At 43.5% G+C, this 25070-nt stretch overlaps 2 protein-coding genes and 1 pseudogene across 3 annotated transcripts; 2 read left to right on the forward strand and 1 right to left on the reverse strand.

Annotated features, from left to right (window-relative positions):
* Positions 1–16: 16 nt before the first annotated feature.
* LOC139433525 (uncharacterized) lies at positions 17–4945 on the forward strand. The gene is made up of 5 exons (XM_071202567.1): positions 17–315; positions 450–542; positions 627–955; positions 2369–2707; positions 2792–4945. The coding sequence occupies exons 2-5, from the start codon at positions 475–477 to the stop codon at positions 2815–2817; spliced, it is 762 nt and encodes a 253-aa protein (XP_071058668.1). The 5' UTR covers positions 17–315; positions 450–474; the 3' UTR covers positions 2818–4945.
* A 1478-nt stretch (positions 4946–6423) lies between these two features.
* LOC117443268 (butyrophilin-like protein 2) lies at positions 6424–12915 on the forward strand. 2 transcript variants are annotated; one of them, XM_034079239.2, is made up of 7 exons: positions 6426–6925; positions 7571–7906; positions 9774–10112; positions 10248–10337; positions 10422–10751; positions 12172–12510; positions 12595–12915. In XM_034079239.2, the coding sequence occupies exons 1-7, from the start codon at positions 6883–6885 to the stop codon at positions 12618–12620; spliced, it is 1503 nt and encodes a 500-aa protein (XP_033935130.1). In that variant the 5' UTR covers positions 6426–6882; the 3' UTR covers positions 12621–12915. The 2 variants fall into 2 exon arrangements, with proteins under 2 accessions (XP_033935132.1, XP_033935130.1); XM_034079241.2 differs by lacking the exon at positions 10422–10751 and having other exon boundaries at positions 6424–6925.
* Positions 12916–13093: 178 nt separating this feature from the next.
* LOC117443269 (dehydrogenase/reductase SDR family member 13-like) lies at positions 13094–22736 on the reverse strand (annotated as a pseudogene).
* Between the last annotated feature and the right edge of the window lie 2334 nt (positions 22737–25070).

Consider the following 25070-nt stretch of genomic DNA (forward strand, 5'->3'; position numbering starts at 1 on the left):
AGTGTAATGAGGGGGAGGAGTCTGTCCGGCTGCCCTGCCAGTCATCCTGGTTTCTTAGCAAGGGCACAACAGTGGTGTGGAGTCGCATCGGTTTTAATCCCTCAACCGTCCACCAGCATCTTGACGAAAAGGAGCCCCGTTTTCAAAACCAGCATTACAGCGGCCGAACATCTACGCCATCTTATGCTCTGATAACTGGAGACTTCAGCCTCACTCTGAAAGAGCCCCACCTCTCTGACAGCGGCGTCTACACCTGCCACGTCCATCACAAGGAAAAGGAACTCTTAAGGCTAATTGTGCGCCTGCAGGTTACAGGTAAGGAAAAAACCCTAATCCCCTTCTCTACTTATTACTTTATTAGAATACAAAAAAGAGGTTTATACGTATAATAATGTTGCTGTTTGGTGTACAGTAAGAGAAAGTCATGTTGTTGATTATGTTACCCACAGAACGGCCCATATTCCCTCCTGAGTTATGCCTTATGCTGGCTGTTTGCCTTGCTCTGGCTGTAGCTGCCTTGGGTTGGCACACAACCATCACAGGTATGTAGTATGTTGTCACAGGACCTGTTAAGATCACAGGTTGTGTGTTCGTGCTGCTGACGCTGTGGTTTGTTGTCCTCTCAGTCTCTTCTGTAGTGGTGGAAGAGGGGGTGTGCTTTGTAAAACTTCCTTACAAACCATAGTCCCTCTGCCTGAAGACGTCACCGTGGAGTGGAGCCGTTGCGCTCCCGAGCCAATGAGGGTCCACAAATATTGTTACGGCAACAACGATCTTATTAGACAGGATGAGTTTTATTGCAATCGCACAAAGATGCAGGAAGAACCACTGAAGACCAAAGACCTCAGTCTGACCCTCAGGGACCCCTGCTACAGAGACAGTGGAACCTACATCTGCACCGTCCACAAGGACAGAGAAGCCGTGACACAGAAACTAGTACGGCTCCGAGTCAATGGTCAGTATTTTGGATACCAGACAGTGTAGACTGCAGCTGCTAGCATGATATAGAGAATGTAACGTCATCAACAACAAGTCGGCCATCTTTAACGCATCCTGTTGACTGACCCGTATGCCTACAGCGAGTTAGCATGAACCTGTTTTACTTTAACTTCTTTAACTTGGACGGTAAGAACTATCGTGTCGTTTGCTGTAACAGCCAATCCCAGCCATAGGCGCTTAATTCATTGATGAAATCAAATGTATAATACTCCTCTGCCTCAGTGAAGAGCTTCTCTTTGTAAAGACATGTATCTTTCGTGTGTAGTGTATTCATTAAAAGCCGCGTTCACACTGCGGTACTTTTCCCACTGCGGTACTTTTCCCACTGCGGTACTTTTCCCACAAAGGTTCATGCGAACTTAGTTCATGAGAACTCTTTAGTTCGCATGAACTAAGTACAGATCGCGTTCACACCAGAAAAAGTCCCTGGAGGTGGATTAGGCAAATGAAGCCGCTGACGTCACTTCTTCTTCTTCTGCTTTGGGTTTACTGGCAGGCCGCAACCACTTCACGGCGTATACTGCCGCCCAAAGTCCCCGGCCAAGTCCCCGGAGTTGGGGAAGGCTTCAGTAGAAGCTGCAGGGAGTCCCAGCTTCTACTGAAGCCTTCCGAGTAAATCGCCAGAACGCCGACACCTCCTCATCTCCACCGCTGCCATGTTTTATTTTTGTTGCCATAAGTTAGTCTCTCTGCGTTTCTGCGCTGGGCTAATGCTAATGCTAATAATGCTAATGCAAGGATAATAAAATGGCGGCTTCACAAAACTTTTTGGGAGTTTTACGGGGCGTGGTTTGCAATCCGCCCAGCCAATCAGAAATAACTCTTTTCTCAAAAAAGAGCCGCTCGAAAGTCCCTGCTCTCTAGCAGGGACTTTCGAGGGGGTAAAAAGGTTCGCATGAACTACTTTTAGTACCGGCTCTTTTTGGTGTGAACGCGATCATGAACTAAGTTCGCATGAACCTTTGTGGGAAAAGTACCGCAGTGTGAACGCGGCTATTAAAGATGAGAAAAAGCTGATACATATTGACTGCTGCTGCATTTGCTAGACTCTATCCTCCAAGATGGCCGCACCGCCCCATAATACGCCTCGACTCCCCTTCCCAAAGAGTTTTCATCCTGTTTGGTTTCAGGTTAAGATCTATCACCAAAAGTAGTCGTTAAGAATTAGGTTGATTATCATGGTTACATTTTAAATACACATTCCTACTTGCAGACATACACTACGACACATTCTGTAACGGCCCATTCTCACCCCCTGGACATTACTAACCACTGATAGCCATTATCCATTTAATGGACTCAAATGATATGAAATCAGATGGTATCACCTGCTGCTGTTTCTAAACTGAGGGTCTGTTTCCCCTTGTAGTCGCCCAGGAGGTGGTGGAGGTCGGGGATTGGGCTAAATGGGTCACACTGCCCTTCAAAACCAGAGCTCGACTGCCTGCAGATGCAACGGTTAAATGGAAATGTTTCAAGTTGTTCAATTCCTGGACAGTCCATGTGCATCAGAATGGCCAAGACACGTTTAAGGAGCAGGACGACTCTTACAGAGACCGCACAAAGATGAGGGAAAACCCCCTGCAAGCTGGAGATCTCAGTCTGACCCTGATTAACCCCAGTCATGGAGACAGCGGTGCATACACATGCACCGTCGAAAGGGACGGAGACGTGATATGGAAGAGATCGGTGCGGCTCAAGATCAAAGGTCAGTACTGTAGATAAAGATCAGAGGTCTCTTTAACAGGAGGGTGATGTCAGTGATGTTACATATTCCATTTGTTCTTCACAGCAAGACTTTGGGTTTTGGCTAACTGATGCATTTGTCCTCCGAAGACGAACCAGATGGCGCCGTGAACAAGCAGCTTCCCTGAACCAGTGATATGTTCGCGGTTTAATTTGTTCACTGATGTTAACGCTTCAGTCTTGAATTCAAGTCTCTCCTTCCTTCGCTCTCTGCCTGCAGGAACTATGTGGTGTAAAAAGATCAGACGTTAAAAATGTTTTTGTGATTTCATAATTGTTTTAATATTGTAAGTTTCTGGCTGTAGCACATGCTCCCTGCTCACGTGATCACCTTACATCATCAATAAATAAATAGATAATCTGATCATGTAATTGTCTACCAGTCACGGGGGATCTTTTTCTTTAACGTTAACACTTTCCTGATCAAACCTGAGGCACTAAGATTCATTCAAACACGTTGGATCTCTTACTGTACTGTAACACTTGTGTATAATATTCAGAACTGAATTAGTCTGTTTTTCTACAAAGCAATTTCTAGCAAAAACTTCTTGTCACTTGTTTATTATCTTAATATTTTTAAATCCAGGATTTCAAACCTTATTATTAAAACATATTAATAAGAACATCAATTAATGAATGATTAACAACATAGGTTCTAAGCCAAACATGTAAAGACTCTTTTTACCCTGTGAAATATATGACAGTACCATAATAGATGTTCATGTTCAATTTACTGAGTGCAATAAACGGACAATAAATAACAACACGTGCTCCCAGAGGGGAGGAATACTGTAAATAAAAGATGCTACACAGCAAAACTTTGAACCAATTTATATCATGACATGGGTACCGGCAATTTGACTTAAGTCTTACAGAAAATACTTGAACAACAGAGTAAACGCAGGTAATCAAGAAACTAAGAGAGCAGGCAAAGTAATACTAAACAAAAGATAAACAGCACAACTAAAGAAGACACAAAATGGGATGGCGGAAAACAGGCAGCGAGTCCAGAGGAAGAAACAGCCGAAAGGAAACATGGTAGATAGAAACATCGATGAAACATTGACGAGAACCACGGTAAACATCAACGCCCAGAAAAACTCTGGGAAAGAGAGGCGTATGTACACACAGAACTAATAACTAACAAAGTACAGAGCTGGGGAAGTAGAATCAGGGCGGGGCAAACAATCACAAAAAGGCGGGAAGAAAACAAAAAGGGCGGGAAAACAAAGACAGAGTGAACAGTTTTTCACTTTGATCCCTCCTGGACTCAACAATCCATTTACAGCAGAAGATAAGTGTTTTAAGAGATTCCACAGAGCCTCTCGCTGACCTCCCACAGTTTCTGGGCCACGGCGTCGTCCCGGGCCTTCGGGCACGATTCCTGCACGGCGCAGCAGGCAAAGTAGCGCCCGCTCAGAGGTTCGATGCCCTCCTGGAGGCAGCAGTGCAGCGTGGTCTGAGCGCCGGCCTCCGGGTTCAGGAACAGCAGCCGGGCGATGGGCTCGATGAACACCTTCTGCCACAGACTGCAGTGACGGGACAGCCCGGTGCGAACCACACCTGCAAGAGGAGAGACACACCTGAGCAGGGACGTGCACAGACATTTGGAGGGGCTACTGCTCTAAACTGGAAAAAGGGCCTCCCCCCGAAAAAAAACATAAGACCTTTTTTTAATGTAAAAAAACCAAATGATTATTACATCAACTAAATTGAACAGTAATTCACATCTCATAACAAAATAAGCTAAGGCGACTACTTGCATTCGGTGACTTAATTTCAAAAATGAAAATCAGGGAAATGTTTTGTCGTGCGGTCCATATCTCATTAAAATATCTAATGTTAGTAACTATTAAAGACAAAATGGGGACAATTCTGTTCTAATGTAGTTTGACCTTTGTAACTGCTGTGCAGTCCAGACATACTGATAAAATAGGGCCTCTAACCAGGGGTTAAATTGGGCCGGGGCTGTCCGGGGTTCAGCCCCGGCACATAGGACAATGCTCTGACGTCATCGCCCTCGCTCATTTGACATTTGTTTAAGCCATAATGTCAAAACATCTCTCGTTCTTAATATAGACTTTATTTAGGGTCGATATGTGTTGACTTTAAAATTTAAAATAGCAGATCTCTGTGACAGGATATGGTTTTTCCGCTTAGTGAACGTGCGTCTCTGATCCGATCAGGAGCTGCAGCACCGTGTGTGTGTGTGTGTGTGTGTGTGTGTTGTGTGTGTGTGTGTGTGTGTGTGTGTGTGTGTGTGTGTGTGTGTGTGTGGTGTGTGTGTGTGTGGTGTGTGTGTGTGTGTGTGTGTGTGGGTGTGTGTGTGTGTGTGTGTGTGTGTGTGTGTGTGGTACCGCCAAACCCCCGACCCGTCTTGTAACACGGAGTCCGTTTCCTACACCATCAGGGCCGGTTCTAACCAATTTGCTGCCCTAGGCGAGATTTTAGCTGGCGCCCCCCCCTGCCAGAAAATCGTTCAGTCGAACAAATAAAAGTATCCAAGGAATACACAACAGAATATATAAAAAATAAATGTATTCAGTATTATATGAACATGTTTTAATTGGGGTGAGGACATCACATCCTCTAGGGGGGTCCAGGGGTATGCCCCCCCGGGAAGAAATGTTTGAACATTTAAAGTAACATGGTGCATCTGGTGCACTTAGAGCACACATTACTAGAGACCTGATCTAGGGGGTACAACTCTAACGGCCCGTCCACACAGCGGCGTGCGTTGAAGCTTCCCGGGCGTGTCTGAAACTCAACCAACAACCAATCACATGAATCTCCCGCCCCTGACATACACAGCGTTTGATTGGCTAGAGCTTGTACTGGCATATGATTCGATTGGCTGACGCTTCTGCCGTGGCTTCAAAACTTGAACATTGCTCAACTTTTGCAGCAAGCCACGCCAGCAAAGTGACGTCACCCCATTCAAAGTGAATGGTGAAGCTTTCAACGCACGCCGCTGTGTGGACGGGCCGTAAAACACCCATATGAAAAAGATTGGTTTACATTTTAATAATCAAATAAGTATGTGAACATAACCAATAACCTACCATAGCCAATAGCAAATAAATGCAACTTATTTTATTTTTGTTGTTCATTCATATTTTATTTTACCTAGTTAACATTTATTTATGCATATTTTTGTATCTCCAACTTTAAACGATATTTTTGGTTTACTGTCCTATAGTATACATTGAAATGATTTCAAACCTGTTTACCCCAATAATTATAAAAGAGTGCCTTGGAAATATTTGTTTACATAAATTGCATTTATCTCTCTCGCTCGATCCCACACCCACTTTGGCTGTGAGCTGCGGACGCCTGATAAGCCAACACCCCCCACTTTCATCACTGACAGCGCCCATCGTACGGGGCAAATGGAAAGTGTAACCGGGGTGAAAAGGGTGTTCCCTTGACTTAATTATGAATGTTGTTACATCAAGGCCGAAAATTAGGATGAGCGCAAACATTCAAAATGTTTTTTCCCTCCCAAAGCTGCCAGCGCAGCGCCCCCCCCCCCCCCCCCCCAGATCTGGCGCCCTAGGCAACCGCCTATATCGCCTATGCCAAAAACCGGCCCTGACTTAACCTAACAACTTATTTAATTTGTTTTCACAATTACTAATGTCATGTTTTTTTTTATTCTTGAAGAGAATGTCTTTTTTCTGGCATTCTTCCAGGATCAACAAAAATAAGAATGACATTGAGAACAATCTTTGAAGTAAATGGCTGTTGTTAAACGCTTCCACATTTACTTCAATCGTACAATAGAAAAGATAAAAGTACCCAAGGAATACACAAAAGAATATATAAAGAATAAATGAAAAATCTCTACAAAAGACCAATATACTACAAAAACAGAAACGTATTGACATGTTGGTATATATACATCAAAAAGGCTTCAAATATATTCGGTATTGTATGAACATGTTTGAATTGGGGTGTGGACGTCACATCCTCTAGGGGGGTCCGGGGGTATGCCCCCCCAGGAAGAAATGCCTCCCAGAGCTGCCAGCGCGACAGTCAACCGCGAGCCACTTTCAGTAAACTAACAGTAACGCTTACTTTGTGGTCAGTTCATAAGAAGGAAAGTGACGGAGAGAATCAGATGTTGGTTATTTCGTCATGAAGATGAAGGCGTTAGTGGGGTTTTTGACCCTCGTACACGGTATGATTACCTTCTTCTTTCTACTCTCATGTCTCCAGCTTTAGTTTCATGTATCCTCGTAAATCAGCAGCTAAAACCAAAGTTTTTATTTAAAATGAACACATTTCAAGGATGCTCAAATCTAATGTAATGATTTATTACAATTGAAATGTAGTTTGTGTTTTTGTTTGTGAGCGTCACTGCCTAGAAGCAATAATAGAAATAGAAAATAGAAGCAGACAAAGATCTAATCTCCTGTTTCATATGACCACTTCAATTGAATATGTAAAATGCATTTGCTAATACTTTACTTAGAGTCATTGTGAATGCTTACTTCACTTGTAACAGAGTATTTCTACAATGTTTTCTTTTATACTTTTACTTAAGTAAAACAATTAGATTAGTTCTACTACCACCACCATCATTTGGTACCGTCTGCATGTTCCCTTTTTTGGGAGCAAGTTGTAAATTATTCCTATTTAAGTTGGGTTAAATGCAAGTGTGTCTGAGTATTTGTAGGATGAAAGGTTTCTCTTTTAGTATAAATGTCTTTGTAAATATATTATAAACTTTATTATATATAAAAAAAAAATGGTGTGTGTAAACAAACAAGCAAATAAAATATATACTTTTATCATTTAAACATCCTTTTGTGTGTCCTTCAAGTTTCCCAGCAATCTTCAACTGTTCGTGTGAATGAGGGGGTGGAGTCTGTCCAGCTTCCCTGCAAGTCATCTAGGTTATCTGAGGACACAACAGTGGTGTGGAAGCGCAAAGGTTCCAATCCCTCAACCGTCCACCAGCATCAGCATCACGTATCTTATCTTCAAAACCAGCATTACAGCGGCCGAACATCAATGTCCGATGATGCTCTGGAAACTGGAGACCTCAGCCTCACTCTGGAAGAACCCCACCTCTCTGACAGTGGTGTCTACGTCTGCCAAAAGTTCAGAAATAAAGTGGAATTATCACCCCCATACGAACTGTTACTGCAGGTCATAGGTGAGGAACATCCCTACCCCCCATTAAACATGCAGGTTGGGGTAAGTGGAGAAAACATTATAACATGCTTTCTAGGGTGTCCTTTCCGCGAAGTAAACGTAAAAGCTCCTCCTAACGCCTAATAGTGAAGAAACATAATGAAGTGTCCTCTAGGATTCCCTATTAGTGGAGAAAACCAGTACCATGTAGGGCAGTGTTTCTCAAACTTTTTCATACCAAGGACTAGGGATGTCCCGATCACCTTTTTTTGCTCCCGATCCGATTCCGATCATTTGATTTTGACAATCTGCCGATACCGATTTTGCCAATCCGATCTTTATGCAATGCATTAAGAGAAAAAAAGGTAACCGATAACGGCTGGTCATCCAACGCGATGAATTCAGCTATCTTGGCTGTTATTTGTTTGGCCTTTTCACTGTTCTGGGGCAGTTTCTCTTTCCTTTTGAAAGTCTCTGAAAGTGTCGGTTGTTTCCAGTGCCGTTCCCTGAGTGGCCGCTGTGTACTCGTCGTGTTGTTGTTGGTGTTTGTTTCTCAGGTAGTGTATTAGATTGGTCGTGTTGAACGTAGCTCTGTTCTTTCCACCACGCGGAACCTCTGCCTTGCAAACATTGCATCTGGCTGTTACACTGCCTTCGCTTTCAATGTTATAATACTTCCAAACTCCTGACATTTTCTCTGTCCCGACTCCCGAGTCACCAGCTGAACGTAGCCTCTCGCTAGCTTACTGCTACTATTAGACACTGCGCCCACTCTGTTGCCAGCTTTGAGAGGAATAAGCAACCGGGTCTGAAAACAAGCCCAAATAAAGCACACATACATGATGTTGTGTAATTTTAAACCAAAACTAAGTCCTCAGGATGACTTTAAGACGTGAACATGGTCATTTTTGTTTTGTAACATTAAATACAAAAAAAAAAAATTATAAAAAAAAAAAAAAAATCCCGATCCCCGATTTTTTTTTCCCGATCCCCGATCTTGTGAAAATCACGTGATCAGCTCCGATCCCCGATCACGTTATCGGATCGGGACATCTCTACCAAGGACCATTTAGCCAATAAAAAACACTCGCGGACCACCTAACTCCACAAATATCCAAAATCACATCATTTTTCTAGAACAGATTATAAATCGCCTGAAAATGGTACAAACAAGTGGCAACATGTGTGATGAAGGTGTTGCGCTGGGCTATATCATGCAATCGAAACTTAAGCTCGCTCCATTGCGGAGATATTCCCGCGAGAGTGCGGAAAACTTAAATGTATTTATTTATTTATTTCAAATGTGAAATGTTACCAATATACTCACGGACCACTAGGGAGCGCTCACGGACCACCAGTGGTCCGCGGACCACACTTTGAGAAGCACTGATGTAGCGTACCCATCCAGGAGAGAAAACCCAATAAAGGGTCTTCTACGGTGCCCTACTCGTAGAGAAAGGGGTATAAAGTGCCCTTCCAGTGGATAAAACATAATACAGTGCCCTGTAGGGAAACATTTAGAGTGGAAAACATGATACTATTCCCTCTAAGGTGGCCTTAATGCAGTGGAATTCAGGCTGTCCTACATGCTAGAAAGCTTGGTGCCCTACCACGTGCAGCTGGTGTCCTTTAATTGTTTTCACCCCAGCCCCTCCGACAGCCTCCAGCCTGTCACACATGCTGCCCGTTGGCCTTTACATTAATGGTTTACTTCTACACTAATGGTCTGAACGCCATATATATATATCCGTTTAAGTTGGTAAACCTGTCTATGCATATATGTGTAGGTATTTGTACATTGAATAGTTATATGTTTTTGACGTGCAAAGAAGTTATTTTAGATAATAAATACATCAATATTTGAGACATCATTTTGTGTGTCCTCCCAGTTCTCCAACATCACTCAACCATTGGAGTGTATGAGGGGGAGGAGTCTGTCCAGCTGCCCTGCCGGTCATCCTGGTTTCTTAGCAAGGACACAACAGTGGTGTGGAGTCGCATCGGTTTTAATCCCTCAACCGTCCACCAGCATCTTGACGAAAAGGAGCCCCGTTTTCAAAACCAGCATTACAGCGGCCGAACATCTACGCCATCTTATGCTCTGATAACTGGAGACTTCAGCCTCACTCTGAAAGAGCCCCACCTCTCTGACAGCGGCGTCTACACCTGCCACGTCCATCACAAGGAAAAGGAACTCTTAAGGCTAATTGTGCGCCTGCAGGTTACAGGTAAGGAAAAAACCCTAATCCCCTTCTCTACTTATTACTTTATTAGAATACAAAAAAAGAGGTTTATACGTATAATAATGTTGCTGTTTGGTGTACAGTAAGAGAAAGTCATGTTGTTGATTATGTTGCCAACAGAACGGCCCATATTACCTGAGTTATGCCTTATGCTGGCTGTTTGCCTTGCTCTGGCTGTAGCTGCCTTGGGTTGGCACACAACCATCACAGGTATGTAGTATGTTGTCACAGGACCTGTTAAGATCACAGGTTGTGTGTTCGTGCTGCTGACGCTGTGGTTTGTTGTCCTCTCAGTCTCTTCTGTCGTGGTGGAAGAGGGGGTGTGCTTTGTAAAACTTCCTTACAATACCATAGTCCCTCTGCCTGCAGACGTCACCGTGGAGTGGAGCCGTTGCGCTCCCGAGCCAATGAGGGTCCACAAATATTGTTACGGCAACAACGATCTTATTAGACAGGATGAGTTTTATTGCAATCGCACAAAGATGCAGGAAGAACCACTGAAGACCAAAGACCTCAGTCTGACCCTCAGGGACCCCTGCTACAGAGACAGTGGAACCTACATCTGCACCGTCCACAAGGACAGAGAAGCCGTGACACAGAAACTAGTACGGCTCCGAGTCAATGGTCAGTATTTTGGATACCAGACAGTGTAGACTGCAGCTGCTAGCATGATATAGAGAATGTAACGTCATCAACAACAAGTCGGCCATCTTTAACGCATCCTGTTGACTGACCCGTATGCCTACAGCGAGTTAGCATGAACCTGTTTTACTTTAACTTCTTTAACTTGGACGGTAAGAACTATCGTGTCGTTTGCTGTAACAGCCAATCCCACAGCCATAGGCGCTTAATTCATTGATGAAATCAAATGTATAATACTCCTCTGCCTCAGTGAAGAGCTTCTCTTTGTAAAGACATGTATCTTTCGTGTGTAGTGTATTCATTAAAAGCCGCGTTCACACTGCGGTACTTTTCCCACTGCGGTACTTTTCCCACTGCGGTACTTTTCCCACAAAGGTTCATGCGAACTTAGTTCATGAGAACTCTTTAGTTCGCATGAACTAAGTACAGATCGCGTTCACACCAGAAAAAGTCCCTGGAGGTGGATTAGGCAAATGAAGCCGCTGACGTCATTTCTTCTTCTTCTGCTTTGGGTTTACTGGCAGGCCGCAACCCACTTCACGGCGTATACTGCCGCCCAAAGTCCCCGGCCGGAAGTCCCCGGAGTTGGGGAAGGCTTCAGTAGAAGCTGCTGGGAGTCCTAGCAGCTTCTACTGAAGCCTTCCGAGTAAATCGCCAGAACGCCGACACCTCCTCATCTCCACCGCTGCCATGTTTTATTTTTTGTTGCCATAAGTTAGTCTCTCTGCGTTTCTGCGCTGGGCTAATGCTAATGCTAATAATGCTAATGCAAGGATAATAAAATGGCGGCTTCACAAAACTTTTTGGGAGTTTTACGGGGCGTGGTTTGCAATCCGCCCAGCCAATCAGAAATATAACTCTTTTCTCAAAAAAGAGCCGCTCGAAAGTCCCTGCTCTCTAGCAGGGACTTTCGAGGGGGTAAAAGGTTCGCATGAACTACTTTTAGTACCGGCTCTTTTTGGTGTGAACGCGATCATGAACTAAGTTCGCATGAACCTTTGTGGGAAAAGTACCGCAGTGTGAACGCGGCTATTAAAGATGAGAAAAAGCTGATACATATTGACTGCTGCTGCATTTGCTAGACTCTATCCTCCAAGATGGCCGCACCGCCCCATAATACGCCTCGACTCCCCTTCCCAAAGAGTTTCATCCTGTTTGGTTTCAGGTTAAGATCTATCACCAAAAGTAGTCGTTAAGAATTAGGTTGATTATCATGGTTACATTTTAAATACACATTCCTACTTGCAGACATACACTACGACACATTCTGTAACGGCCCATTCTCACCCTGGACATTACTAACCACTGATAGCCATTATCCATTTAATGGACTCAAATGATATGAAATCAGATGGTATCACCTGCTGCTGTTTCTAAACTGAGGGTCTGTTTCCCCTTGTAGTCGCCCAGGAGGTGGTGGAGGTCGGGGATTGGGCTAAATGGGTCACACTGCCCTTCAAAACCAGAGCTCGACTGCCTGCAGATGCAACGGTTAAATGGAAATGTTTCAAGTTGTTCAATTCCTGGACAGTCCATGTGCATCAGAATGGCCAAGACACGTTTAAGGAGCAGGACGACTCTTACAGAGACCGCACAAAGATGAGGGAAAACCCCCTGCAAGCTGGAGATCTCAGTCTGACCCTGATTAACCCCAGTCATGGAGACAGCGGTGCATACACATGCACCGTCGAAAGGGACGGAGACGTGATATGGAAGAGATCGGTGCGGCTCAAGATCAAAGGTCAGTACTGTAGATAAAGATCAGAGGTCTCTTTAACAGGAGGGTGATGTCAGTGATGTTACATATTCCATTTGTTCTTCACAGCAAGACTTTGGGTTTTGGCTAACTGATGCATTTGTCCTCCGAAGACGAACCAGATGGCGCCGTGAACAAGCAGCTTCCCTGAACCAGTGATATGTTCGCGGTTTAATTTGTTCACTGATGTTAACGCTTCAGTCTTGAATTCAAGTCTCTCCTTCCTTCGCTCTCTGCCTGCAGGAACTATGTGGTGTAAAAAGATCAGACGTTAAAAATGTTTTTGTGATTTCATAATTGTTTTAATATTGTAAGTTTCTGGCTGTAGCACATGCTCCCTGCTCACGTGATCACCTTACATCATCAATAAATAAATAGATAATCTGATAATGTAATTGTCTACCAGTCACGGGGGATCTTTTTCTTTAACGTTAACACTTTCCTGATCAAACCTGAGGCACTAAGATTCATTCAAACACGTTGGATCTCTTACTGTACTGTAACACTTGTGAATAATATTCAGAACTGAATTAGTCTGTTTTTTTACAAAGCAATTTCTAGCAAAAACTTCTTGTCACTTGTTTATTATCTTAATATTTTTAAATCCAGGATTTCAAACCTTATTATTAAAACATATTAATAAGAACATCAATTAATGAATGATTAACAACATAGGTTCTAAGCCAAACATGTAAAGACTCTTTTTACCCTGTGAAATATATGACAGTACCATAATAGATGTTCATGTTCAATTTACTGAGTGCAATAAACGGACAATAAATAACAACACGTGCTCCCAGAGGGGAGGAATACTGTAAATAAAAGATGCTACACAGCAAAACTTTGAACCAATTTATATCATGACATGGGTACCGGCAATTTGACTCAAGTCTTACAGAAAATACTTGAACAACAGAGTAAACGCAGGTAATCAAGAAACTAAGAGAGCAGGCAAAGTAATACTAAACAAAAGATAAACAGCACAACTAAAGAAGACACAAAATGGGATGGCGGAAAACAGGCAGCGAGTCCAGAGGAAGAAACAGCCGAAAGGAAACATGGTAGATAGAAACATCGATGAAACATTGATGAGTAGAACCACGGTAAACATCAACGCCCAGAAAAACTCTGGGAAAGAGAGGCGTATGTACACACAGAACTAATAACTAACAAAGTACAGAGCTGGGGAAGTAGAATCAGGGCGGGGCAAACAATCACAAAAAGGTGGGAAGAAAACAAAAAGGGCGGGAAAACAAAGACAGAGTGAACAGTTTTTCACTTTGATCCCTCCTGGACTCAACAATCCATTTACAGCAGAAGATAAGTGTTTTAAGAGATTCCACAGAGCCTCTCGCTGACCTCCCACAGTTTCTGGGCCACAGCGTCGTCCCGGGCCTTCGGGCACGATTCCTGCACGGCGCAGCAGGCAAAGTAGCGCCCGCTCAGAGGTTCGATGCCCTCCTGGAGGCAGCAGTGCAGCGTGGTCTGAGCGCCGGCCTCCGGGTTCAGGAACAGCAGCCGGGCGATGGGCTCGATGAACACCTTCTGCCACAGACTGCAGTGACGGGACAGCCCGGTGCGAACCACACCTGCAAGAGGAGAGACACACCTGAGCAGGGACGTGCACAGACATTTGGAGGGGCTACTGCTCTAAACTGGAAAAAGGGCCTCCCCCCGAAAAAAAACATAAGACCTTTTTTTAATGTAAAAAAACCAAATGATTATTACATCAACTAAATTGAACAGTAATTCACATCTCATAACAAAATAAGCTAAGGCGACTACTTGCATTCGGTGACTTAATTTCAAAAATGAAAATCAGGGAAATGTTTTGTCGTGCGGTCCATATCTCATTAAAATATCTAATGTTAGTAACTATTAAAGACAAAATGGGGACAATTCTGTTCTAATGTAGTTTGACCTTTGTAACTGCTGTGCAGTCCAGACATACTGATAAAATAGGGCCTCTAACCAGGGGTTAAATTGGGCCGGGGCTGTTCGGGGCTCAGCCCCGGCACATAGGACAATGCTCTGACGTCATCGCCCTCGCTCATTTGACATTTGTTTAAGCCATAATGTCAAAACATCTCTCGTTCTTAATATAGACTTTATTTAGGGTCGATATGTGTTGACTTTAAGATTTAAAATAGCAGATCTCTGTGACAGGATCTGGTTTTTCCGCTTAGTGAACGTGCGTCTCTGATCCGATCAGGAGCTGCAGCACCGTGTGTGTGTGTGTGTGTGTGTGTGTGTGTGTGTGTGTGTGTGTGTGTGTGTGTGTGTGTGTGTGTGTGTGTGTGTGTGTGTGTGTGTGTGTGTGTGTGTGTGTGTGTGTGTGTGTGTGTGTGTGTGTGTGTGTGTGTGTGTGTGTGTGTGTGGTACCGCCAAACCCCTGACCTGTCTTGTAACATGGAGTCCGTTTCCTACACCATCAGGGCCGGTTCTAACCAATTTGCTGCCCTAGGCGAGATTTTAGCTGGCGCCCCCCACTGCCAGAAAATCGTTCAGTCGAACAAATAAAAGTATCCAAGGAATACACAACAGAATATATAAAAAATAAATGAAAAATCTCTACAAAAGACCAATGCACTACAAAAACAGAAACGTATTGACATAGGTCATATACATCAAAAAGGCTTCAAATGTATTCAGTATTATATGAACATGTTTGAATTGGGGTGAGGACATCACATCCTCTAGGGGGGTCCAGGGGTATGCCCCCCCGGGAAGAAATGTTTGAACATTTAAAGTAACATGCTTCAATCTGGTGCACTTAGAGCACACATTACTAGAGACCTGATCTAGGGGGTACAACTCTAACGGCCCGTCCACACAGCGGCGTGCGTTGAAGCTTCCCGGCGGGCATGTCTGAAACTCAACCAACAACCAATCACTTGAATCTCCCGCCCCTGACACACAAGCAGCGGTTTGATTGGCTAGAGCTTGTACTGTCATATGATTCGATTGGCTGACGCTTCTGCCGTGGCTTCAAAACTTGAACATTGCTCAACTTTTGCAGCGAGCCACGCCAGCAAAGTGACGTCACCCCATTCAAAGTGAATGGTGAAGCTTTCAACGCACGCCGCTGTGTGGACGGGCCGTAAAACACCCATATGAAAAAGATTGGTTTACATTTTAATAATCAAATAAGTATGTGAACATAACCAATAACCTACCATAGCCAATAGCAAATAAATGCAACTTATTTTATTTTACCTAGTTAACATTTATTTATGCATATTTTTGTATCTCTCAACTTTAAACGATATTTTTGGTTTACTGTCCTATAGTATACATTGAAATGATTTCAAACCTGTTTACCCCAATAATTATAAAAGAGTGCCTTGGAAATATTTAGGTAGCTGGTCTCTTCAGTTTCCTGACAAGCCGTGTAGGACAGAGAGTGAATACACAGACTACACAGAGATGCTGTGAGAAACCAATGAGAGTTTGGAACTTTGAACAATGTGAATCTGTTCTAGTCGACCTCAACGATGGAACTATGATCAGTAGAAATGGCCGTGACACGGGAGCTTTAAGATGCATTTCAATTTGCATTAGAAAATGTGAGTAATAGCAATTGAAATTAAGTTTATAACAGCTCTAAAAAGTGTTTCCACTTCGCTGTGCAATATATTTGTGCTTTATTTGATGCAAATGTAGATTTTTGTAGGACGACCCAGATGTTAGCGTCACAAAGGCAAATAGGCTCTGTGGCACGTTTATGATCGCTATGCGTTTTGTTCAGCAGGATAATCTCCACATATATACATATATCACCACCGCTAAGCTACAGGCGGCTAACGTTCAGCGTGATGAGCGGTCTTCAGTTCCAGCACTTAGAAAACATTATTCAGACGTTTCCCTCTGACATGTTAGTTCACCTGGGTGCAGGCTGTAGCAGGTGACGCTGGATCCCTTCAGCCTCTTGGCGAGCTCGTGGGTGAAGAGCACGTTGCACAGCTTACTGTTGCAGTACGCGTAGAAGAACTGCCAGCTGTATTTGCCGGTGCCCAAATGTCTGTCCACCTCCAGAGCCTGAACGCAACACACATCAACAAGTTCGTGAACACGGCATCACCTGAGTGAGTGAGTGAGTGAGTGAGTGAGTGAGTGAGTGAGTGAGGGAGTGAGTGAGCAAGCGAGTGAGTGAGTGAGTGAGTGAGTGAGTGAGTGAGTGAGGGAGTGAGTGAGTGAGCGAGTGAGGGAGCGAGTGAGCGGGTGAGCGAGCGAGTGAGCGAGTGAGCGAGTGAGCGAGTGAGCGAGCGAGTGAGCGAGTGGGTGAGTGAGTGGGTGAGTGAGTGAGTGGGCGGGTGAGCGGGTGAGTGAGTGAGTGAGGGAGTGAGTGAGCAAGCGAGTGAGTGAGTGAGTGAGTGAGTGAGTGAGTGAGTGAGTGAGAGAGTGAGCGAGTGAGGGAGTGAGTGAGTGAGCGAGTGAGTGAGTGAGCGGGTGAGCGAGTGAGTGAGTGAGCGAGTGAGCGAGCGAGTGAGCGAGTGGGTGAGTGAGTGGGTGAGTGAGTGAGTGGGCGGGTGAGCGGGTGAGTGGGTGAGTGAGTGAGTGAGGGAGTGAGTGAGCAAGCGAGTGAGTGAGTGAGTGAGTGAGGGAGTGAGTGAGTGAGCGAGTGAGTGAGTGAGCGGGTGAGCGAGTGAGCGGGTGAGCGAGTGAGCGAGCGAGCGGGTGAGCGAGTGAGCGAGTGAGCGAGTGAGCGAGCGAGTGAGCGAGTGGGTGAGTGAGTGGGTGAGTGAGTGAGTGGGCGGGTGAGCGGGTGAGTGGGTGAGTGAGTGAGTGAGGGAGTGAGTGAGCAAGCGAGTGAGTGAGTGAGTGAGTGAGTGAGCGAGTGAGTGAGAGAGTGAGCGAGTGAGGGAGTGAGTGAGCGGGTGAGCGAGTGAGTGAGTGAGCGAGCGAGCGAGTGAGCGAGTGGGTGAGTGAGTGAGCGGGTGAGTGAGCGAGTGAGTGAGCGAGTGAGTGAGTGAGCGAGCGAGTGAGTGAGTGAGGGGGGGATGTTCTCTGCAGAGCGCGCAGGAATGTCTTTATGCGACATAATAATATCCTTATGTCACACCTGAACCAAAGTAACACCTGAAACTCAAGAACAGGTTCTGATGCTCAGTCAAAGTTTCTGTTAACGAGGACATTCACGTAAAGTCTTCAGGTGACTATTCTGAGAGGTAAATATAAAAAAAAGAGAAAATTAAGTAAGAAGGAGATTGTATTAAAGTTCCTCTTGTTCATTCCTTAGTATGGCTTTACAATATGTATCAACTCCCTTAATATTAATCAGCAAAACAAAACGAAATAAAGCTATAAATCAGACTGAACAACACATACAGTATAACATGAGATAATTATTCAATTTCATGCATCGAATCGCAATATCAGTAAAATATTCACAATTCGTTTTCTTCTCCAAATCGTGCCACCCGACTACTATCCGTGTGATGATGGGCGTTTTACCTCCAGGTCGATGTGTCCCCAGCTGTGAGCCATGGAGGACAGAGTGACCACCCGGCCCCCCCCGGCCTCCTTCATTCGTCCCAGCAGCAGGTGAGACAACAGGAAGTGTCCCAGGTGGTTCACTCCCAACTGGATCCCAAACCCGTCCTCTGTCCGCCCGTCACCCACCAGACCTGCAGGACACACTCACTTTTAAAGGTCTCCTATTATACTGTCTTTCATCCATATATCCCAGGTCTCAGATATACACAGAGCCTGTCTCTGATTGGCTGAAACACCAAACAGATCATTGCAGCATTACCCACAATCCCCTCTGTTTCAGCCCTGTTTCCAAAGTGCGGATTCTCTGTCTGTGACTTCAGATGAAGATAAGGAGCCCCTCCCCACGCCCCTCTGAGAGACATCTGGTTACAAAGAACTCAATGGTTTTATCAGTTCATCATGTTTGGTACATAACATCTGTAAAGTAACATACATGTATTTACCTCTTAGATATTGTTGAGTAAATAGAAGTAAATGGTAGCATATTATAATAGAGATAATCAAGTAACTTACAAGTGCAGTATTTAATTAAATGTATGTGACCACTGTTGACAGGATTTAGGGGAACTAATAAGGATTTCACTTTAGTATAGTTACCAGAATTTGCAGTTATTAAGGTTTCTAACTTTAATATAATGTTATGGTTTAAATCAAACGTTTATGTAACTGTGCGTGTGCGCGTGTGTGCGTGTGCGTGTGCGCGCGTGTGTGTGTGTGTGTGTGTGTGTGTGTACACAGGAAGGATCATATAAGGCAAAAGTAACGTGAATATAAGATGTAGTAAATCCTGTTCTGGAAACGCTAAAAACATTGAGCTGTCTGAGTGGAAAAGTAATGTGTTAAAGCTTACTGCTGAGGTGCCTCAGCAGTTGGCCGGCTACATCCTGTTATCTTCAAGGACTAGAACACCATGTTACAGTATGTGTGGCCCCGACCTTCAAAAGGCGCAACTGTCTTGTGAGCAAAAACCAGTTAAAGCAGGTAACAAAGAACACATCGAAATTAGGAAAAGGGAGTAGGGCCCTGGCCCTGACCTTAGCTAAAACTGAGTGTTGCTGGGCAGCAAAGGCAGACTGCAGCACAGAGAGCACCAAAGGCGGGGGCTTCACAGCAAACACTATAAAGAACAAGATATATTCAGAATTCGAGGCTCAATTCAACTGGGATCTCACACTGACGAGCCTGTCACGGTGGGAACTCAAGAAGGAGTCCAAAGCGCTTTGTGGTATAGTATCAGATTGATATATCTTTGTTGAACTGTGTAATAAAGTGCTTATTTGAAGAAACAATCCATTGGAGTGCAAAGTCTAGTTTTGTACAGCTAACAGAGAATAGTGTCTAGGACACAATTCCTTTTCCCTCAGAACTAAGAACGGTCATCGGCAGATCCGGACGGCGACCCCGCTCTGGCCATATCCAAACGATCTGCGCGGAGGACGGACCTGGTCCGGTAGACTCCAACAGTGTGTGTGTGTGTGTGTGTGTGTGTGTGTGTGTGTGTGTGTGTGTGTGTGTGTGTGTGTTGTGTGTGTGTGTGTGTGTGTGTGTGTGTGTGTGTGTGTACCGGCGTTGTTAATGAGCAGGTCCAGTCTGGACTCGGTCTCCAGGAACGTTCTGCGAAGCAGCGGACGGACTTCATGCTGGCCAAGTCCAGATGCCTGTAGAACACATCAGTACTTCCTGTTTCCTGCAACAAGATCGTCGTCAGGTCAAGAGGAAAAGAACATAATATATACTTTAGTCAAATTACTTAGAGGCCCTATTATGCTTTTTGGGGTTTTCACTTTCCTTCAGTGTGTTGTCTAGGTTTTAGTGCATGTAATGGTATCCTTTGTTTTACTTCTGGAACACTTGTGCTTCTATTGGCTAGCGCTCATTGTACGTGATAAGGGGCGGGACATCTCTAAGCTGTTGACCAATCACAACAGAGCTGGCCAGCTAACCAATCAGAGCAGACTGGGCTCTGGTTTCAGACAGAGGGTGAAAAGAGGTGCTGCAGCACAGAGAAAAATAAAGAGCTTTTTGAACATGAAAATGTTTTATACTGTTTTTCATCCATACATCACAGGTCTCAGATATATACAGAACCTGTCTCTGATTGGCTGAAACACCAAACAGATCATTGCAGCATTACCCACAATCCCCTCTGTTTCAGCCCTGTTTCCAAAGTGCTGATTCTCTGTCTGTTACTTTAGATGAAAATAAGGAGTCCCATGTCAAAGAGGACATGAAGAAGGAGGGGACACATGTTGATGTAGAAGAGACATGAAGAAGAGGGAGACACATGTTGATGTAGAAGAGACATGAAGAAGAGGAGACACATGTGATGTAGAAGAGGACATGGAGAAGGACGGAACACATGTTGATGTAGAAGAGACTGAAGAAGAGGGGACACATGTTGATTGAGAAGAGACATGAAAGAGAGGAGACACCATGTGATGTAGAAGAGACATGAAGAAGGAGGGGACACATGTTGATGTAGAAGAGACCTGAAGAGAAGACGGGGACACATGTTGATGTCAGACGACATGGAAATGCCGAGGGTGACACATGTTGATGTAGAAGCGACATGGAGAAGAGGGGACACATGTTGATGTAGAAGAGCCGTGAAGAATAGGGGACCCCTGTTGATGTGGAAGAGAATGTCACAGTAGAGACGCTACATAGGATTGTATTATTGTATTCTAGCGTCAGGAGTAATTGTTGTTTTCTGTCCCCACCCTGTTGGCTATCAGCGATGGCGTCCTGGGCCTTGTCCCGGTTCGGCAGGCGAGGATCACTTTGGCCCCCCGGCCGGCCAGGTGCAGAGCCGTGGCTTTACCGATGCCCGTGTTCCCGCCTTCAGAAGCAACAACACAGCATGGCAGCAATGATACATAATGATGAAACAGTTCTGATCAATGGATGTCTGTTTCTGTTTTAAAGGAAATGTGATTGTGAAAATTATTTATTATTTATTAAGTTGTGTAAGAATAAACCTGGGATTCGGCTTTAAAGTAGATATTGAAGTGCTCAGGAACATTTCCTTTTATAATCGGGTGACTATTGTTGCCTGATAATGCATATAATAGGTGATGACAATTATATAATCAGATTTCACATTATCATTGAAAAAAGAGCGTCTGTACCACACAAGGGCGTCTCCGTATACTAATCTGTAAACTGGAACCTCTACAATACTTCACATTCAGATATCACATATTTTGCCCTTACTAATTATTGTACTTACTGATCATAAAGTAGTCCATCATGCCGATTTTATAACATTTCAGTTCATTGTGCAGTAAATCAATGTTTTTTTATGTAATCACTCAAATATATCGACATTTACTGGATGGATCGTCCTCAATTTGGGTACGACCAATCATTGTCCCCAGAGGATGACTCATACTGACTCTGGTGATCCTCTGCCTTTTCCACTAGCGTCACCAGAAGGTTAGACTTTTCAGTTTTCTTGTGAAATACTGGATGGATTCTGATGAATGCGCTTCTTCTCAGGGTTGATTATACAACCCTCTGACTTTCCATCCGCTTGCCTCACCGGAATCAACATTTCAATGTGTCCAACATTCCCTTCAGACTGAGCTTTCTTTGTTTTCACTGCTTAACGTTGACTTGGCTGACAGGAAGAACAAGTCGAATGTCTGCGAGTTCAAACCTAACCCCCTTTTGTTGTTGATGCAGTTCAGAGAGCAAGGTATAGAGCAAAGACAACTGGATAAAAAGAAGTCAATAATGAAAGGAAATTATCATTTAGTTTCTTAATTAAGGAATAATACTAATGGTTATTCGTTTTATCAAGGGAACTATTTTCTTCAATTAATAATGAATCAGAAAATTGTAAAAAGGTCTTTACAAATCTGAAACAACGTGACAGAGATCGGTGACTTTTGCTAAACAAGTAAAAATATGAATTGATCAACATTATCCTTGTCTTTCTAGCGATTCACTGTTTCAGTGTTCAGCCTGATTTATTCTGACATTTAAATAACAAATAAAGCAGTTTCTGAAATATCACACTTTTAAAAAGGACTTCTTTATCATTCAATTCAGAAATAAGTTGTACAATTTCAAAAGAAACATCTGAAATTAGCTAAATCAATTCAAAATGTGTCTCAGTTTCTCATTATATGTTTTTATTATTAAGAAACATATCGTTTATCATTTCAAATCTAATTTATTTGCAGTATTGTAAATCATGTTAAAGGTTTCATGTGTCCTTATTTTGACAATGGCTTCTGTCTCATATCGTTAAATAAGCAATCTCAATTTTCAACCGTTCCTCTTTTATGTGTTACCTGTGCTAGCCCCGCCCCCCTCCCAGGACTCACCTGTGATGATGACGGTCTTGCCGGCCATCGCTGCCTGTCCTTTACATTTGGACCTTTTGAAGAGAGTCTGCGTGAGGAAGATGTATCCTCCCAGAACCACGCCGGCCAGCACCAGCAGGTGAAACATGGTGAGTTACTGCTGTGAGATCCACGTGAGAAATCATTGCCTGTCTCTGCAGCTCTGCCTTTGTATTCCCCCGCCTGGCGGAGGGATCTCATCTGACCGACCGGTTCCTCTTGCCTGAAGCGTCACAACTCGGCAGGTCCGACCGGTTCTTCTGACGGTGCTCATCGTTAAACTGAATCAACAGAAACTCCCACGGAGGTTTGAGTTTCCACCCATTTGATGAACCGTGACCAGACACCACACTTCCTTTCTGGACTTTCAAAAATAAAACATTTTAAACTTGTACAATTGAAGAAAAAGTTGATAAAGTACACATGCAATTAGATTAAATTGTGGAATATTTATTAAGTAACAAATAAGGTAAAGGAAAGCCCTAGAGGGAAAGCACTTCCTGTTTAAACCTTCAAATAAAATATTTTAAACTTGTATAATTGAATAAAAAGGGTGATTAAGTTCACAGAAATTAGATTAAAATGGTACATTATTTATTATGTGACAAATAAGTAAAGGATAACCCCAAAAGGGAAAGCACTTCCTGTTTAAACCTTCAAAATAAAACATTTTAAACTTGTATAATTGAATACAAAAGGTTTAAAGCACACATGAAATTAGATACAAATGGTGCAGTATTTATTAAGTGACAAATAAGTAAAGGGAACAGTACTTCTCGTTTAAACCTTCGAAATAAAACGTTCTAAAGTTTCCAAATCAAGGAAAATTAGATAAATGATGCAAGAAATTTGAATTAGGAAACTCTCAAATTCTAATGAACAACATGACTGTCAAACTGGGAGATTCAGTTTGACATATTACCATTATTATAATTACAATTGCTTTTAATTTACTTTTAACTCTCTTAATTTACTTGTAATCAATTTAATGTCGAATTATTTTTTTGATTACAGTATACAAATATGTTTTTTGCATGTGTGGAAGGTGTTACATTTATATATTACAAGATTTATACACGGATTGGTAATCTTGTTACACAATAATATTGAGACAGATCAAAACCCATTCAATTGCTTTTAACATGTGGGCCTTGTGAATGAAATCAACAATAACAACAACATAAAATCACCCTTTTAAGGAGGGGGGGGGATAAAAGAAATAGGTGAAAAGTCAGCAGTGAAGTCAGTGAGGAAGCATTTTAGCTGAAGGCTATTCCTTTGTTTTACACGAGCCTTAGGCAAACATATATTTGAGATTCCTTCGTCGTAACTCCTTTTTTGACACAGACAAACATGTTGACATCCCGTCTGCAACACATTCTTCCTCAGAGATAAAAACACATTTTCCTCTCATAACAGTTCACTAAATCTTACTTGGATAACTTTTGAGTTATTATAAGGTTTATCACCACGGTTATACGAGTTATATCGTGAGACATTATGTAGCTGGAAGTATCTGGTCATAAATGGATAACGTATACAGTTTCTCGTGGTGAAAAACGTTTAAAACAACAACAAAATTATTTTGCAAAAACACAGAAAACCGCAATAAAGTTGTGTTTTCCGGTAGTTTATATTAGATTCTTAGGCTTACCCCCAGTTTCCACCGGGTCCGTCTGCGTCGCGTAACGGCTGCGCCGCGGTTTTGGTCCGGCCTCCTCAGGCGTCATACCCTACCGGGCGCGTTTCAGAAGCATTTCAGAAGCGGAGCGTCTTGCCTGCCGGCTCGCAGTTTCAGTTGATTTGAGCATATTTCCTGCACAGGCTACTTTGTACAGACAAAGTTCATAATAATTGTAATATCTCAGTTATAAACGACATGAATCAAAGATGTGTCGCTGTATTTTAGAGGTAAATCCTCATAATTATTATAGGCTATAATTTACACAGTGCCTATAAACCGGAGGAGAACGCTGGCATTTCTCCTCCTACTTGAACGACTACGGAGGGATAGGGTCTGCAAAATGAGTTTGTGTGTGTGTATATATATATATATATATAAATATATGCTATATATGCTCTGAACGTTCCACTTCCTGTCTGCCCGACATTACCTTACGGCTGCATCGCGTCGAAAAATAGACTTCAATCCTATTTCGAGCGGAGCCCAGCGGCGAGACGCTTCTGGGACGCTTCTGAGCCGTAACGCGCCGCAGACGGACCCGGTGGAAACTAGGGGTTAGTCATTGGTGTTTTCTTCTTAACGAATATAAGCTGCAATTTGAGTTTTCTTATATTTGACACTTTTACATAATTGTATTATATTTGCCTTCTTTTTATATATTTAATATGTATTGTTGTCTTATTTGGAGCCTCTTAGCATGTCACACGATTGTTAATGTAAATGATTCCATCCATCCATCTTCTCCCGCTTATCCGTGGTCGGGTCGCGGAGGTAGCAGTTCCAGCTGAGAGCCCCAAACTTCCTTTTCCCTGGCGACATCAACCAGCTCTGACTGGGGGATCCCAAGGCGCTCCCAGGCCACCGAAGAGATATAGTCCCTCCACCTGGTCCTAGGTCTACCCCTCGGTCTCCTCCCATCCTAACTAGGTGCCCGAACCACCTCAACTGGATCCTTTCGACGCAAAGGAGGAGCGGCTCAACTCCGAGTCCCTCCCTGATGACCGAACTTCTCACCT

The sequence above is a fragment of the Pseudochaenichthys georgianus genome, unplaced genomic scaffold (assembly GCF_902827115.2).
Source record: "Pseudochaenichthys georgianus unplaced genomic scaffold, fPseGeo1.2 scaffold_572_arrow_ctg1, whole genome shotgun sequence".
In the NCBI taxonomy this organism is placed as follows: domain Eukaryota; kingdom Metazoa; phylum Chordata; class Actinopteri; order Perciformes; family Channichthyidae; genus Pseudochaenichthys; species Pseudochaenichthys georgianus.